Source organism: Eleutherodactylus coqui, chromosome 2 (assembly GCF_035609145.1).
Source record: "Eleutherodactylus coqui strain aEleCoq1 chromosome 2, aEleCoq1.hap1, whole genome shotgun sequence".
Taxonomy (NCBI): domain Eukaryota; kingdom Metazoa; phylum Chordata; class Amphibia; order Anura; family Eleutherodactylidae; genus Eleutherodactylus; species Eleutherodactylus coqui.
The window spans coordinates 66,273,949-66,292,813 of NC_089838.1; the positions used below are offsets into that span (position 1 = coordinate 66,273,949).

Genomic DNA, 18,865 nt, shown 5'->3' on the forward strand with positions numbered 1-18,865 from the left:
TGTAATTTTTAATACCATATACAACTTCTACTAAAACTATAGAGCCACAATGAGCGGTGCATTGTAAACAATGGAGGAGATGTGGCACTCAAAACATCACAGCCCCTTAAAATAGATGATTGGTGGGGGTGCCAACAGTTGAACTCCTACCAATCTAATAAAGAACTGAAAAAACCTTAATCTCAGCAGTATCTTAAAATTATAAAGATATTATAATAATACAACCCATAGAAGAATACATTAATATATTTTTAATTCAGCCATTTAATAGTTTCTGTATTAAGTGTATAAAGATACAAATTATATTATGACTTCCAAGTAGCTGTGTCTATAATAAAATTGTGATTGATACCACTTTCCATTTGTTTTAGTAAACATTATTATGAAAAATACCACATAAATTGTTCAAGCTAGCACATCTATGTTTTTGTAGCAGAGTTAAGCTTGTGATTTGGCACAACTCATTGAGATTCCACTTTTGGTTATCTATGGCTCTCATGCGGATTCACATTACCTTTTAGAACATATGAAACATCAAAGTGGCAGTTCCTGTGGCACTACTGTCAGTGGGCGATTCAAGAATTCACCTGTGAGTTGCCATTTACCTAGTATTCATCAGTAAAAAAAAATCACTATTGTACTGAAAGTCAATAGTGGTACACCTGCTTCCCAACATGGCAGCCTTCATTTCATAAATTTAAATACATAAGAGAAATTAGTATTCTGTTACCTTTTCCATATAAATCCACTAAATATATGGTAAGAGCATGATAGATTGCATAAAACTCCTATTGTTTTTCTGTATTTAAAAAAATCAGTGGGAAAGTACTGTTTGAAGTATAATAGTCCTTCTCAGGTGCCCACCAAATATACACAATAGGATATAAGATGAAGGTTGATGGGAATGGTTGGAGATTCATGTGCCCTGAATATTTGCTCATATCAGGCCCAGATATTTTAGATAGCAGACCTAAAGTAGAGTCACCTAACCAGTAAATATTCCTTTATTAGCCAATTTTTGACTATTTTCCTTGACAATACCAGTTGATTAGCATACACTAATTAATAAAGCCAGGATTGTCTGATCTTGACAACCTCATTAACCACTGTGTTTTGTACAACAGGAAGAGTTTGATGACAAATTAAATTTTACTACATTCGTTCCATATAATCCTAGATTTGTGATTCTTTGATACCAGGGGAAAGTAAATAAGCAAAAAAATAATAATTTTACCATATATTTCAAATATTTAAATGTATTTTTGCAGTTGCTTACCTTTTACTCATTCAAGGTTCACATACTGCTATGTATCTCCATTGTATCTTTCGAAAGATAAACCACCCAGTATACTAAATTAAATCCTGCAAATGCCACTGGGAATAGTATTCTTGCATATTGGTCTATTTTACTAGTTCCACTAAAAGAGTTTAATGACATTCCTAGCTGTGAATAGTCTGCGGCTGAAGTATCAATTTGTGGACAATAAGATGCGCCATGTGATTGTAGGTTGTCTTCAAGTGACATATTTCCTTGAGAGACCATTGAGTTGATTCTTTTCTTTAAGTTGCAATTTGAATCAGAATTCTGTAGATATAGAACATAATATTAGACAGACCACAGATATAAATATGAAAATCAAGCAAAAATAGTAGCCTATTAGCATCATTTCATACTGTGTATTTGTAAAGTTTACGGACTCTTTCAATTTTTTTATGTTGTGGCTTTGTGCAAAAAATTTATTTTTCCCCCATAATTCAGCACTCAATACCCCATAAAGACAAAGGGAAAACAATGTTTAAAATCTTTGTAATTTTATTAGAAATGAAAAAACAACATTTCGCATTTACAAAAGTACTCAGACTCTTTGGTATGATACTTGAAATTTAGCTCTAGTTTCTTTTGGTCAGTTTTCATTGGTAACATTTAGTTCATTGGACATAATTTTAAAAGATACACCCCTGTCTACAGACAAACTACGAGGAGATAAGAACTACCAGTAGAACTCAATGACAGGATTGTGTGAAGGCAGAGAGAGAGCTGCTCGACCCACCAAACTAAGTAATTGGGAGTTAAGGGCCTTGGTCAGATAAATTACCAAGAACTGAATTGTCATTCTGGCTGAGCTCCAAAGATCCTGTGTGCAGATGGAATAAACAACCAGAAGGCTAACCGTCACTGCAGCATTCCACCAATCTGGGGTTTATGGGGAGTGACCAGAATGAAGCCTCTCCTCAGTAAAAGACGTGAAAGCCCACCTGGGGTTTTGCCAAAAAGCACCTATAGGACTCTCAGACTGTGAGAAACAAAATTATCTGGTCTGATGAAACCAAGATTGAACTTTTTGGCCTCAATTTTAAATTTTATGTCTGGAGAAAACTAGACTGCCTATCATCTGCCTAATCCCATCCCTACAGAGAAGCATGGTGGTGACAGCATCATGCTGTGGGGCTGTTTTTCAGTGGCTGGGAAAAGAATACCAGTCAGGGTTCATGGAAAGCTGAAGGGAGCAAAGTTTAGAGATTGTCTCAATGAAAACCTGATCCAGAGTGTAAGGCCTCGCTAACATGCTCGTTTTCAGCAGCGTTTTCAGCCCTGTGCTAAACGCTGTACAACGCTCCCATTCATTTCAATGGGGCTGCTCACACAAGGCTGAAAACTCTGCTTTGAAAAACGCTGTGTTTTGAAAGCGCTGCATGTTCTATCTTTGGGCATTTTCAGCTGAGTCTCCCATTGAAATAAATGGGAAGTGTTTTCAGCTGGGCTGAAAACAAAGCTGAAAATGCAAGTGAAAACGCAGCTGGAAAGACAGCTGAAAATTCAGCGATTTGCAAACGCCCTGTGTGAGGGAGGCCTAAAGGACCTCAGGCTGGGTAGAAGGTTCACCTTCCAACAAGATGGTCACCCTAAGTACGCAGCCAAGATAACACAGGAGTAGTTTACGGACAACTTTGTGAATGTCCTTGAGTGGCCAAAGTTGCTTCCAGTAAGTACTGAGTACAGAATCTGAATATTTATGTTAATGCAAAATATTACAAATTTATGTACATTTTTTAACAAGAAAAAAATAACATTCTGTTTTCACTTTGTCATTATGGGGTATTGAGTGCAAAATTACGGGGAGTAACTTGATTTTTTTAAATTTGCAAAACATAAGAAAATGCAAAAAAGCGAAAGGGTATACAGTATATAAGTACAATATATCATACTTTTTAAGTATAGTTAGCACAATACTATATCCTGTAGTATCCTATTGCTATAGACTTCCCAAAGAATGTTAGGTGGATTTATGCCATTGTATTGATGTGCATGAATAACACATTATATAAGTGCAATTTATCATACTTGCTTGAGTACAGTTAGCGCAACACTAAATATATATAGTATTACTTTGTTTGGTATGTATAGGAAATATACATAAAGATGTGTCCTTCCTTAACGTCTCTCTTTCTTCCTCTCTGAGGACCAACCCCTCATCTATACAAAATAATATTTAAATGCAAACGCTACATGTAAATCAATCTATCCATTTAGTTGTGTCTTACTCTCGGTGACTTTATAGGCAAACATTCTCCATGCTTCCCAGTTAAGCACTGTTATTTGTAACTGCTTGATGCACATATTGGTATACATTTTGATGGTATCAAGCCAGCGTGTTCTTTGTCGGCCCTTTCTTCTGGTTTAATTGGTCATTTCCAACATTATTGACTTCTCTAGGGAGTTTGTACGCATAACATGGCCAAAGTAAGTCAGTCACAGTCCAGTGACTTTAGCTTCTAGCGATGTTCCTGGTTTTATGCGATCCAACACTTTTATGTTTGTTACCCTGGCTGTCCAAGGTATTTTTAATAATTTCTGCCAGCACCACATTTCAAGTGCATTGATTCTGGTTCTGTCTGCCTTTCTTGAACCCATACATCATCATAGCCCAATTCACAGACGTGACTTATATTAAAACTCAAATTTTTAATAAGATACGATTAAAAAACGAAGAAAGGGCACAACACTGACAAACATACAAAAACAAGGAACCAGGTGAGGTAGACCACGAAACAAATAGTGGTACCCGTAGCGACCTGGATTATGACACTCGATGAGTGTTTACGAACACTCCACTAGGACAGGAATCTAAAAGACCCCAACAGGTCTACCTCACCTGGTTCCTTGTTTTTGTATGTTTGTCAGTGTTGTGCCCTTTCTTCGTTTTTTAATCGTATCTTATTAAAAATTTGAGTTTTAATATAAGTCACGTCTGTGAATTGGGCTTTAAATCTACCTAGTCTGACTTCAACTGCCTACCCTCTGTGAATCCCATACATCATCATAGAAAAGGCAATAGCTCCAACTATTCTGCTTTTGGTAGTTAGAGTGATAACTTTGCTCTTCCAGATCTTATTCATGTCAGCCATTGCAGAGTGGCCCAAGGCCATCCTACATTTGATTTCTGGGGTGGATTCGCCATTGTAGTTGATTTTTGATCCAAGGAAGTTGAATTCCTGAACTAATTGAATTTCTTCATTGGTAATTTTAAGCTTCAATTTTCCATTAGCTGCTGTTGTCATGATCTTTGTTTTCTGGATGTTAAGGTGCAGCCCTATTTTTTCACTTTCCTCCTTAAGTTCCAAAATCATGTTTATCTGGTTATTTTCTCTCTTGGCCAGCGGAGTCATATCATCCGCATATCTCAAGTTGATGATGGTCATTATATATATATATATATATATATATATATATATATATATATATATATATATATATATATATACACACAGGTGCAAAACTATAGAGATGCAAAGGATGCAGTTGCACCTAGGCCCAGGAGCCTCAGGGGACCCATAAGACCTCTACTTTCCATATAGGGAGTCCAGTACTATGAATCCATGAATAAAGCATTATAGTTGGGGGCCCCATTACAGATTTTGCATTGGGGCCAGGGAGCTTCAAGTTACGCCTCTGTATATATATATATGTATATATATATATATATATATATATATATATATATCTCAAAATGAGTGCCAGCCAAAATAGATGCTGACTGTGCATAATGCCCACAAATGGATTCCAGCGCATTAAAGTGAAACTCAATGCATTTCTAAGATGTGAACGATTAATCTTTCATTAGGAATCTAAAGCTAGTTAGAGAAGATAGTGCTACCTGTTCTATTAGCTGTCAGGATACACTAAAGCTTATTAAATTATTATTCAAGCCCTGACATCTGGCTGAATAGACTAGAGCTCAGTAGGCAATTCAAACTGCCCTGGTAACTAGCAGCAGGATAGACTAAACCCTAATATGTCATTCTTCATGCTCTGATATCTGGCTAAGGGAATAAAATCTTAGACCATTCTGACTGCCCTGATATATATTGACCAGTGTATTTAGCGGCATAAAGAGTCAAAGTGTCCTGTCCATTGGAGGAAGGTAATTCTGATAACAAACTATTTATGTGTAGATGAGTGCCTTTATTTACATGTAGAATTAGCATGTAAATATTGCTTTGTATAAATGAGGGATTGGCCTTCAGAATGATTTCCTCAGATAAGCCCTATGTACCCCATTCTAATACTGTATGCATGATTTCTAAATGTGTAAACTTATGAGAATAAGCCCATAATAATGCATTATGGTTAGTTCTAAGAAAAATATGTGAAGATTATAAAACTAATTTGAAATCAAACATAATGCAAGCCATAGTTAGTTAAAATCTATTAACAAAACACAAATAAGTTAATTTTTATTGGTTAATTTTAACATAGATTTTATATAGTAAAATATGGAGACCCCGTAAAAGAAAAAATGTATTTCAAATATTCACACAGTCACTAAAAATTCTTTGCCTTTGTACTTTGTCTTAGTTAACAATAAATTGTTCAATGAGTGACCAAATATGTTTCTAATTATGTGATCTCAGTTCTTCCAGGTCTATCTGCATTGTTCCAAATTGACTGGTGATGATTAATTGCATTGTTTAGCAAGCCAAGATAGTGTTCTGGCCTTCGATATTACTATTATTTGCCCTGTTTGGCCCTGAAACCATCTGTGGTCCATAGTTCTATTATATTTTTGTGGTCTATAATGCACATTGAACAATTGGCATCCTAAGTAATATGAATAATCATACACAGGCTTTGGCCAGTTTCATTTGACATAGACTAATCAAGCATAATTGTCGTAGCTATTTATGTAATTTTAGAAATCTTACATCAGCATGCTGTAGATGTAAACATTTTTTCTTTCCAGCCAGAATCCAAAAATGAGAAATATAACATTTTTATTAGTATTTCTTTCATTTTAAAATCCACTCATGGTTTGGCTTAAGAATATCCTCTCATGTAGTGTTGAGCAAACCTTAGAAGTTTGGTTTGGCCAGTTTGCCGAAATTCAGCACAAAGTTTGGTTTGGTCCAAATTAGTTTGAGCTGAACCAGAACTTCATCAATACACATAAAACTGGTATATAAAACTCTCTATGAGCCATAAAATTCATCCTCATAAATGTGGCTCAGTGATTAGCACTATTGCCTTGCAGTGCTGAGGTTTTAGGTTCAAATTTGACAAAGGACAACATCTGCATGGGTGTTTGTGCTTAGTTTTTACAAAATACATGCAGAAGTTGCCCTTGGTCAGATTTGAACGTAGGACCCCAGTGCTGTAAGCCAACAGAGTTAGCCACTGAGGCACAACGTTTTTTCTTCTTTCTGCTTCCTTCTCCAGAGGAAGAAGAAGCATGGTGGCTCAGTGGTTAGCACTGTAGTCTTGCAGCTCTGAGGTCCTAAGTTCAAATCTGGCCAAGAAGAGAATTTTAGTAGGTTTGGCCAAGGGTTTGCACCGTTTAGCAAAATTTTACTTAAAACAGGGTTCTCCTGTTTCAGGTCACTAAATACTACTCACATACAAGAGTAGTACAACTACTTTTTTTTTCACTTCAACTGAAATGTGAGAACAAAGCCTTACTAGAATTGTTTTTATTTTTTTAAAAATAATATCAATTAATAGAAAAGAATAAGGATAAAATACCCTCACATAAGGTCAGATTTATCAAACATTAACAAAGTGCTTCCCCATCAAAGTTGCCAGTAGGCAACAAAAGTTTTGCATGTGCTCCAGCCATCTTAAAAGGGAGATAAAAGCTTGGTAGGACCCCTTAAAACGTAACCTTTAGGGTGCGTTCAGACGAGCGTGTTTTGGTGCGTACTTAGGTGCGTACATACGTCCGCACCTAGGTATGAGAAAAAGCACGCGTGAACATAGCTGCGTGCTTGTTGTCAATGGAGCCGCGGCTGCTGCCAGCGGCTCCATTGAAAACAATGCTCTGACGGTCCCCTGCATTCTTTTCCGGGGAAGGGCTGTACATATAAGCCCTTCCCTGAAAAAGAAACATTTTAGTGCAAAACAAAAAAAGAATTTAAAAAAACTTACCTCTCCGCCGCTGCTGTGACCCCCACGGGCATGAAGAACACATATGCCGCATGCGGCAGATGAATCCTTCACCCCCGCTAGTTAAAAGAATTCCCTGCTGCTACATCTGCCCCATCTGTGGCAGATGTAGCAAAAGGAATTCTTCAATTCTTAACCGCAGCTGTCACACATGACAGCTGCGGTAGAGAATCCTGCTGCCGGCATCCTGTCAATGGCTTTTCAGGGAAGGGCTTCATAAGCCCTTCCCTGAAAAGCCATTTAAAATAGTGCAAAAAAAAACAAACAAACAACAATTCTCACCTCCCTTCAGCTACCGGGGCTCAGCTGCGACTTCTAGCGCTGTCCCAGGCTCTGTAGTTCTGAGCTATCAGCAGGAGGGGATTTTAAATCCCCAGGCAGCTCTTACCTGTCATTCATTCGGGGAGAGCTGCCTGTGATTGGCTGAGCACCTCAGCCAATCACATTCAGCTCTTTCAGCAGGCGGAGATTTTAAATTCCCGGCTGCTGATAGATCAGCAGTTCAGCACCACAGTGCGGGGGACAGCAGGAGAAGACGCGGCTGTGCCCCGGCAGCTGAAGGGAGGTGAGTATCTATTTTTTTGTTTTTTAAATCACTATTAATTGATTTCCAGGGATGGGCTTATATGTAAAGCCCTTCCCTGAAAAACAATTCAGGTGTGCCAGCAGACCATTGTCTTCAATGGAGCCGCCGCCAGCGGCTTATATGTAAAGTCCTTCCCTGAAAAGGAATGCAGGGAGCCAGCAAGTCATTGTTTTCAATGGAGCCGCCGGCAAAGTACAGACATGTGCACACACCATAGGGAATGCAGTGTTGTAAATACAAGCGTGTTTTTGTGCGTGCGTATGCACGCACCAAAACACGCTCATCTGAACGCACCCTTAGTGTTAAAAATATTAAAATATGCTATTTAAGGGAGATAGGACAGTAGTAGTACAGCAATAAATATCAAAAATGGGTAAAAAAGAAACTCATCCAGAAAAGTATATTTAGCTAGCTGCTGTTTGATATTGCTCTAGGGTATTGATACTTAAGAGTATCTTACATGAGGCGATTATTGTCAAAATTCTCACTGGAAACAGTGAATTTGGGCAATAATTATCCCGCGTACACATGGCCGCCAAGAGGGCACTGAGAAAGAAATTGGGCTATGTAAACAGGAGACTCTCAATGTTTGAGCAACACTTGTTTACTGTAAATGGAGGCAGATGGGCCAAAACGATCCTGGCCTATTCCACCTGGATTCACTTGAATGATTCTCACTCCTTTGTAAGCACAGGAATGATAGTTAGGCACTAGTCCGTGCGACAGCTGTAGAGGTTATGCACTTGAAATTTGTCCTATGTAAAGACAACATTAGCCAAAGGAATTAGGAACATTGCTGTTCTGCTATTTACAGGCCCGGACTGCCAATCTACCAGACCGATTCCAAGTAGGTCCCACACTTCCTGTCCTCTCAGTGAGTCACCCATTCATATTACTGGCACCTACATTTTGCAAGCACTAAAGCGCCTGCTGCAATGCAAGTGCCTGCTACAGTACAAAGGTCCTAACAGCTGGTGTCAGGATGCTAGTTGCAGGCAAAGCTGAGGCTGCCTCAACTTGTGACCTCCCAAGTCCTTAGTTGACTGTGCTGATCCTCCACTCCACCACTAGCTGCTGACATTGCTGTGGTCCCGCAGTCTCCTCTCCTTATGTAATGGCTCTAGCCTGCAAGATTTTCTCAGGTAGTCTATCAGGGACTCAATTAATCTGGAGCTGTTTAGTGGACTGATTTATAAACTGCTGGGCTTTCTAGTGGCCAGCAGCCCACTAAAATTGTGTTCTCAAAAGGTCCTTGTATGGAATTTGTGATGTGCATGTTAATCGCACATCAAAAACACTGCTAAAAACCACAAGCATTTTAATTGCAAAATGTGGGTTGTTTTTGCAATGGGGTTTTCAGCTGTCAACTCCTTCAGGTGAAGCACACTGAATCATGTGCTTACCCTGTGGAAACTGATCAGCTGAAAAACACATTGTAATCAGCAACATTTTGTGACAAAAATGTTTTTTTCTTCAGCAGCCTTTTTGTTCAATTAACATGCATATCAGAAACACCAGCGAATTGCCATACAAAGGGCGTGTGCCCAACAGATGTCGGATGTTTAAAACAGCTGAAACCCACTATAAGCAGTCATTGGAGCTAGATTAGATGTTTGACAGTGTACATGTGCAAAATAAATCTAATAAAATGTAAAATTTAAGTCAAATAAAATTTTAAAAAATATATTAAAAAATATTAAAATTCAACACCCCTTTTCCTGTTTTTCCCACAAAACATTCAAAGAATGATCATACATGGCACTCCCATGTCCAAAAAAGCCTGAGGTATGTTTTGCATTATTTATCTCACGTAGGGAATGCTGTGAAAAAAAATAAAACACAATGACAGTATTGGTTACCCTGTGTCCCACTAAAAACTGAATAAAAAGTGATCAAAAAGTCATATGTACCCAAAAATGGTAAGGATAAAAACTACATTTTGTCCCATAAAAATTAGCCCTCACACAGTACCATCAAAAATAAAGTTTTGGGACTCTGAACATGGCGATAAAAGGCATTTTTTAAAATCAAAGTGTTTTTTATTTATTTTTTTATGTTGTAAAACATGAAAAAATCTTTAAACATAGTAGCATCGTAATGTCCATAAAAAGAAGTTAACATGTCGTTTGTACTACCACAATGAATGCCAAAAAAGCAAATCTCCCTGAAAAATGGCGCATTGGCCTTTTTATTATTTCACCCCACTTTAGATATTTTAAAAGTTTCCAATACTTAATATGGTGTATTAAATGATGCCATTAAAATATATAACTTTTCCTGCAAAATAACATGATTGTGTTGATGAAAAAATGAAAAAAGTGATAGCTCATGAAACACGGGCCTCTAATTTAAGGGTTAGGATGGTTTAAGTGTTTGTGTATTGAGCTAGGTTCTGTTGCTGTATATTTCTACAATATTGGGGGAAGGGAGCAGTATTGTATGGGGGCTGGTGGGGTTTGTGTGCCAGGGCCGCTCTATAAACCCAGTGCAGCCCTGGCTATCTAACAAATTAAAAATAAGAGATTAGGGAACCTAATCCTAAACTCTTGCAGTTTTCACTGTGGTCACTAATTTCCTATTTTGCAGAGAACATTTTTCAGTAGTAATTTAATTGACATCACAGGGAGAAGTGCAATAAAAGGTGACACCTATATATACATGAAAGGAAATATATCATTCACAATAGGTGGTAGTCTTAGCTCACCTTCTGCCACTCCCTGCACAATGACCTCTGCAAAGAACATGTCTAGAACGCACCCATAGAAGGCAATGAACATATACAGTCTATTGTGTTCCATGGTCCATGTGGCTACTTCCTGCACAGGAAGTATCATCTTGTACATTTAGCCTGAATTCCCGGCAGAAATCTCGCGGTTTGGCCGCAGCGAAAAAACGCGAGATTTCCGTTGGGAGAAGCGCTGCTTCAAAACCCGCGGCAACTAGCCACGGGTTTTGAAGCGGCCCGGCCGCTCGCTCTTCAGCTGCGGCCAGCGCTCCCATGGTGAAGAGCGCGGCCGCAGCGGAGGAAGAAAAAGAATCAGCATGCTGCGTCCGGCTAATCCGTGCTGCAGTGCCTGCTTCTGCCAGCTTTGGGGCGGCGGATTTGCCGTCCCCTGTGGACGAGATGTCTAAGAAATCTCGTCCACATGGCTGGCTAATCCCGGGATTAGCGGCCGCAGGTGGATTTGCCGCGGCAAAATTCTGGACCCAGCCTTACAGTCCATTCTGTTCTATGGTCTATGTGGCTATGTACTGGACAGGAAGTATCATCATTATTAAGCTTAGAGACCAGAGAGAAAACAGGGCGATGTTTTAAAAAAAATATACATGGAAGTATATACATACACGAATTTACTATGAATATAATTAAATTTACTTATAGATTATATAATAAATAAAATCACCAGAAGTGCAAAAAAGAAAAAGGTTTACCATAAAAACTGGCTTTTAAATAGGTAATTTTTCAATTCCCTTTAAGTCAGCGATGCCTGTGCAGTACTGACAAACTTAACGGTACTGAATGTAAACCTTACCATGACAACCTCTCCTTCAGCTAATGCTGTTACAGCCACGGCTCCTAGTGCAGATTCTTTAGCTGCTTTCATCATTGCTTGTTGAGTCTGTCGGTTGGTAAAATAATTTACTGCAGCAAACTCAATGAGTGCAGAGAAGACAAAGGCAAAGCAGACAGCTATGAACCAATCCATGGCAGTTGCATAGGACACTTTTGGGAACGAATGTCTTGCACTGATACCTAATGTGGTCATTGTTAGAACCGTTGTAATTCCTGCAAAAAGAAAAATTACGGCATCAAAATTTTATACAGACTTGATCTATTGTGAAATTAAAATGAAAAATGTATATGTGCCCTCAAATAATTCCTATCCTTTGGAGATCAATGTGTCCACTGAATTGCTAAAAATAGGAAAATAATTAAAAAATAACTTGTCAAAAGCATTGCCCAAACCTGAAATTATTTTATTTAATTAATCTCAGAATTATATTAAAATGCTTACAAATCTAGACAGTCCTCAGAGAGATGGTTCTCAGCCCTGATTGGTACAATCCCTGTTGCTGGTAGATGATGGGAACTTGTGTTGAACTTCCCACTCCAAAGGAACTACATGTTAACAAACAAGGACGTGGGAATTGGCACAAATGTTGGGAAAAGGTCATGAAGGAAGATGTATAAATTTCAAGAAGTCAATGTAACAATGCAAACTAATAACCCCAGGTGGCAAATTTAAGCTACATAATGGACAACTCAGTTTGATCTTAGCCATCGGCCTACTCTCTCTAAGTGCATCAATGTCTGGATGTTATACATACTCCACTGGGGCTGGCTCTGCTTGGAAAGAAATGGAATGACAGGCTAGTTTACTTGGATGTAACATAGTTGCATGGTTTTAGTCAATTAGCCTATATATGTGTTAGAAGTGTATGGGAAAACTAGAAAATTCCAGGAAGATATACACAATTCAAATAAAGGACACCATGCTACACTGCAAGTTAATAATCCCAGTAGTGTGAAGCAGAAGTGCTATATAGAAAACCACCATCTACCATATTTGTTGGATGAATATCTACAGTCAGCACCTAAATATAATTAGACAGCAATGAAAAGAGAAAGTTTAAAGAGGATCTGTTATGGGGTAAAGTCATCAGGAGTGGATGCTTGGCTGTGCAGTGATAGCCTTGCTTGACACTATCCTCATTTTTTTAAGGTGGCCTCTTCCTAGGTCTGGCTTCTGGGACTATGAATCTGTAAGGTTAGCAGTCTCCACTGCTCACATAATTGACAGTCCATCATCTATTGACAGTGAGCTGTGGGGATTGCCCATTTGCCACACTGACAGTGCCAGGAGCCAGACCTAAATAGACTCCTCCAGATGAAGGTAGGTAAGAATAAAAAAAAACGGAATAGAGTCAACTGGACAACAGCTGCAGAGCGATGTAGCCAGCTCCACTCACTTTATCCCATGACAGATCATCTGTAAGGGGTGGTTTCAGAATAGAAAAAGTTGGCTATTAGAGATGAGCGAGTATACTCGCTAAGGATAACTACTCGAGCGAGTAGTGCCTTAGCCGAGTATCCTCCCGCTCGTCTCTAAAGATTCGGGGGCCAGCGGCGGGTGGGGAGCAGCAGGGGAGAGCGGGGAGGAACGGAGGGGAGATCTCTCTCTCCCTCTCTCCCCCCCCCCCCCCGCTCCCCCCTGCTCACTGCCGCAACTCACCTGTCACCGAATCTTTACAGACGAGCGGGAGGATACTCGTCTCTATTGGCTATAATCTCTAGAATTAATGCCCTTCTTGTCTTAGCTGTAATACCAGACACAATCTATGAGCTAGAGTTATACTGTTTCGGGAAAAATAAACCATGTTTTTGTAATCTTAATTAATTTATCAACAGAATACTTCTAATGTTCAAACTAAAGGTCACCATCGGTACATAATTAGTCTAAGATCCATACCAGCAACAGTTCTTGCTGGAACCGATTCTTTGTTGATCCAAAACACGACTTGAGACAAGACAACAGTCATGCTGCATGGGATGTATGTATGGATGATGTAATACCCTATTTTCCTTCGGAGGTAGAAAAACACAACTTGCTGAGAATATTCACCTAAAACAAATAAGCAATGGATGAAATGAGCGGTGAGATGGAGATTATGGATATGGCACTGTACATAAGTCGTACCAAAAACTGTTCTGGCCGGAACAGATTCCTTGTTGATCCAAAAAGAAACCTGGGAAAGAATGACGGTCATTATGCAAGGGATATAGGTTTGTATCATAAAATAGCCCATTTTTCTTTGCAGATGGAAATGTACCGTCATTACAATATATTCACCTGTTGATGAGAAATAATTATTTTAATAATCTCAAACAGATGGTTTTAATTACTGACAATTTATGTTATTTAACCCTTTTATGACAGCCATACGTCTATATATGCCCCAACTGCCTGTGCCCCATGTAGTTAGCATTTGTATAGACGTTGGCAGTGTGTAAAAAAAATCAGCATGGCAGCTTCCTCCGTTTCTGGCAAGCATCTGCTGCTTTTCCCACACCTCCTGAACACTGAGTAGTGTTCTATGCTGGGCAGAAAATTATCTGATAATCAGAGTTTGTAATAATGGCCATTTTACATGGGCCAACAGTCAGCTAAAGACTGCACAAACACTGACGTCACCGCCAGGATCGTTAGCAATTGTGCAGAGCATTTATATAGACAGACTTTGCTGCTGGATCACGGGCTTCTCGCTTACTGCATCACCTCCTAGGTGAAGGACTGAGCAGGTAGCATTTACACGGAATGAAAAACCAGCGATCCACATAGTTTTTATGCTGACTGTCAGCGATAATGACTTGAGAACGAACAGTGAGCGATTTTTCGGCATTTATACTGCATGATTATTACTCAAATTTGTTTGTTTGAACGAATATTGAGCGATAATCGTTTCATGTAAATGGGCCATAGAGGCCCTACTACCCAGGATGCTCTGCCGACGTAGGTGCCCAACAGATCATCCTAGCGATAATTGTTCCTGTGCTTTTACCCAGGAACGATCATCGCTGGTGAATGGAGGCAGAGAATGTGGTCCATCCATAAAGAGCTCCAACAGAGCTGTAAGGGCAGACAGAAAATCATATAATTAAAATGTGTTTGTATGTATATATGCAGTACACATTTTATATTGGCATACATCATATCCACCTCTGTAATTTAACCCCTTCCTGTCGCCTATTCTAGTACAAAAAATAATACAAGTTAAAAAAAAACAACTTTTCAGTCATCATATCAAATAGAGAAAAAGGGATAAATCTGTACCATTGTGCTTGTAAAGGTCCAATTTAGTAAAATATTGTACATGGTGAACACCGCAAAAAATATACATGCAGCCAGAGTTGCACTTTTTTCCACATGTCCCCTCCAAAAAAAAAATTGAATAAAAAGTGATCAAAGAGTCATATCTACCCCAAAATGGTACTAATAAAAACTACATGATGCCCTGTAAAAACGAGCTGCATAAAAAAAACATTAAAAGGTTATATGGGTCAAAAGATGTAGCTAGAAAGCACCTTTTTTTTAAAGGCATTTTATTTTTTAAGTATTACCAAACAAAAAATGTATAAGTTTGGTATTGCCATAATCGTACCGACCCACAGAATAAAGAGAATATGTCATTTTAATGTGACGTGAACACCGTAAAAACAAAAATCCTAAAACGGCATAATAACTAGAGATGAGCAAGCACCAAAATGCTTGGGTGCTCGTTACTCGGGATGAAATTATCGCGATGCTCGAGGGTTCGTTTCGAGTAACGGACCCCATTGAAGTCAATGGGCGACCCGAGCATTTTTGTATATCGCCGATGCTCGCTAAGGTTTTCATTTGTGAAAATCTGGACAATTCAAGAAAGTGATGGGAACGACACAGCAACGGATAGGGCAGGCGAGGGGCTACATGTTGGGCTGCATCTCAAGTTCCCAGGTCCCATTATTAAGCCACAATAGCGGCAAGAGTGCCCCCCCCCCCAACAATTTTTACTTCTGAAAAGCCCTCATTAGCAATGCATACCTTAGCTAAGCACCACACTACCTCCAATAAAGCACAATCACTGCCTGCATGACACTCCGCTGCCACTTCTCCTGGGTTACATGCTGACCAACCCCCCGCACGACACAGTGTACACAGCGCACACCAAAGTGTCCCTGCGCAGCCTTCAGCTGCACTCATGCCACACCACCCTCATGTCTATTTATAAGTGCGTCTGCCATGAGGAGCAACCGCAGGTACACACTGCAGAGGGTTGGCACAGCTAGGCAGCGACCCTCTTTAAAAGGGGCGTGGCGATAGCCCACAATGCTGTACAGAAGCAATGAGAAATATAATCCTGTGCCACCGCCATCAGGAGCTGCACACGTGGGCATAGCAATGGGGAACCTATGTGCCACACACTATTCATTCTGTCAAGGTGTCTGCATGCCCCAGTCAGACCGCGGTTTTCTATAAATAGTCACAGGCAGGTACAACTCCGCAATGGGAATTCCGTGTGCACCCACAGCATGGGTGGCTCCCTGGAACCCACCGGCTGTACATAAATGTATCCCATTGCAGTGCCCATCACAGCTGAGGTAACGTCCGATTAAATGCAGGTGGGCTTCGGCCCACACTGCATGCCCCAGTCAGACTGGGGTTCTTTACAAGTGGACACATGCAGTTACAACTCCCTGTGGACCCACAGCATGGGTGGGTGCCAGGAAGCCACCGGCGGTACATAAATATATCCCATTGCATTGCCCATCACAGCTGATGTAACGTCAGCTTTAATGCAGGTGGGCAAAAATTAATTGGATTACACTGTAGGCGAGGGCCCCAAAAAATTGGTGTACCAACAGTACTAATGTACCGCAGAAAAATTGCCCATGCCCAACCAAGAGGGCAGGTGAAACCCATTAATCACTTTGGTTAATGTGGCTTAATTGGTAACTAGGCCTGGAGGCAGCCCAGTTAAAATAAAAATTGGTTCAGGTGAAAGTTTCAACGCTTTAATAAGCATTGAAACGTATAAAAATTGTTTACAAAAATTATATGACTGAGCCTTGTGGGCCTAAGAAAAATTGCCCGTTCGGCGTGATTACGTGAGGTTTCAGGAGGAGGAGCAGGAGGAGGAGGATGAATAGAATACACAGATTGATGAAGCAAAAAGGTCCCCGTTTTTGATGGTGATAGAGAACGATGCTTCCATCCGCGGGTGCAGCCTACGTATTGCTTAGGTATCGCTGCTGTCCACTGGTGGAGAAGAGAAGTCTGGGGAAATCCAGGCTTTGTTCATCTTGGTAAGTGTAAGCCTGTCGGCACTGTCGGTTGACAGGCGGGTACGCTTATCCGTGATGATTCCCCCAGCCGCACTAAACACCCTCTCTGACAAGACGCTAGCCGCAGGACAAACAAGCACCTCCAGGGCATACAGCGCGAGTTCAGGCCACGTGTCCAGCTTCGACACCCAATAGTTGTAGGGGGCAGAGGCGTCACCGAGGACGGTGCGATCGGCTACGTACTCCCTCACCATCCTTTTACAGTGCTCCCGCCAACTCAGCCTTGACTGGGGAGCGGTGACACAGTCTTGCTGGGAAGCCATAAAGATGGCAAAGGCCTTGGAGAATGTTCCCCTGTCTGCGCTGTACATGCTGCCTGATCTCTGCGCCTCCCCTGCTACCTGGCCCTCGGAACTGCACCTTCTGCCACTAGCGCTATCGGATGGGAATGTTACCATCAGTTTGTCCGTCAGGGTCCTGTGGTATAGCATCACTCTCGAACCCCTTTCCTCTTCGGGTATGAGAGTGGAAAGGTTCTCCTTATACCGTGGGTCGAGCAGTGTGTACACCCAGTAATCCGTAGTAGCCAGAATGCGTGCAACGCGAGGGTCTCGAGAAAGGCATCCTACCATGTAGTCAGCCATGTGTGCCAGGATACCTGTACGCAACACACGGCTGTCCTCACTAGGAAGATCACTTTCAGGATCCTCCTCCTCCTCTGGCCATACACGCTGAAAGGATGACTGGCAAGCAGCATGGGTTCTCTCAGCAGTGGGCCAAGCTGTCTCCTCCCCCTCCTCCTCATGCTCCTCCCCCTCCTCCTCAACGCGCTGAGATATAGACATGAGGGTGCTCTGACTATCCAGCGACATACTGTCTTCCCCCGCCTCCGTTTCCAAGCGCAAAGTGTCTGCCTTTATGCTTTGCAGGGAACTTCTCAAGAGGCATAGCAGAGGAATGGTGACGCTAATGATTGCAGCATCCCCGCTCACCATCTGGGTAGACTCTTCAAAGTTTCCAAGGACCTGGCAGATGGCTGCCAACCAGGCCCACTCTTCTGTAAAGAATTGCGGAGGCTGACTCCCACTACGCCGCCCATGTTGGAGTTGGTACTCCACTATAGCTCTACGCTGCTCATAGAGTCTGGCCAACAGGTGGAGCGTAGAGTTCCGCCGTGTGGGCACGTCGCACAGCAGTCGGTGCACTGGCAGATTAAACCGATGTTGCAGGGTCCGCAGGGTGGCAGCGGCCATTTTGGACTTGCGGAAAAGTGCTCTGACCCGGCGCACCTTTCCGAGCAGGTATGACAAGTGTGGGTAGCTTTTCAGAAAGCGCTGAACCACCAAATTAAAGACATGGGCCAGGCATGGCACGTGCGTGAGGCTGCCGAGCTGCAGAGCCGCCACCAGGTTATGGCCGTTGTCACACACGACCATGCCCGGTTGGAGGCTCAGCGGCGCAAGCCAGCGGTCGGTCTGCTCTGTCAGACCCTGCAGCAGTTCGTGGGCCGTGTGCCTCTTCTTTCCTAAGCTGAGTAGTTTCAGCACGGCCTGCTGACGCTTGCCCACTGCTGTGCTACCACGCCGCGCGACACCGACTGCTGGCGACGTGCTGCTGCTGCTGACACATCTTGATTGCGAGACAGAGGTTGCGTTGGGGGAGGAGGGTGGTTTAGTGGAGGAAGCATACACCGCCGCAGATACCAGCACCGAGCTAGGGCCCGCAATTCTGGGGGTGGGTAGGACGTGAACGGTCCCAGGCTCTGACTCTGTCCCAGCCTCCACTAAATTCACCCAATGTGCCGTCAAGGAGATATAGTGGCCCTGCCCGCCTGTGCTTGCCCACGTGTCCGTTGTTAAGTGGACCTTGGCAGTAACCACGTTGGTGAGGGCGCGTACAATATTGCAGGAGACGTGGTCGTGCAGGGCTGGGACGGCACATCGGGAAAAGTAGTGGCGACTGGGAACCGAGTAGCGCGGGGCTGCCGCCGCCATCATGCTTTTGAAAGCCTCCGTTT

The 18,865-nt window shown here is 41.7% G+C and overlaps 1 protein-coding gene across 1 annotated transcript in view; it reads right to left on the reverse strand.

Moving 5' to 3' along the window:
* Positions 1-1,294: 1,294 nt before the first annotated feature.
* Positions 1,295-18,865, reverse strand: part of GABRA6 (gamma-aminobutyric acid type A receptor subunit alpha6) — a 33,767-nt gene continuing 16,196 nt past the window's right edge. Inside the window, exons 6-8 of the mRNA XM_066589799.1 lie at positions 13,724-13,876; positions 11,558-11,811; positions 1,295-1,585 (exon numbers count right to left, since the gene is read on the reverse strand). Coding sequence (XP_066445896.1) covers positions 1,295-1,585; positions 11,558-11,811; positions 13,724-13,876 — 698 coding nt within the window. The remainder of the gene's footprint in view (positions 1,586-11,557; positions 11,812-13,723; positions 13,877-18,865) is intronic.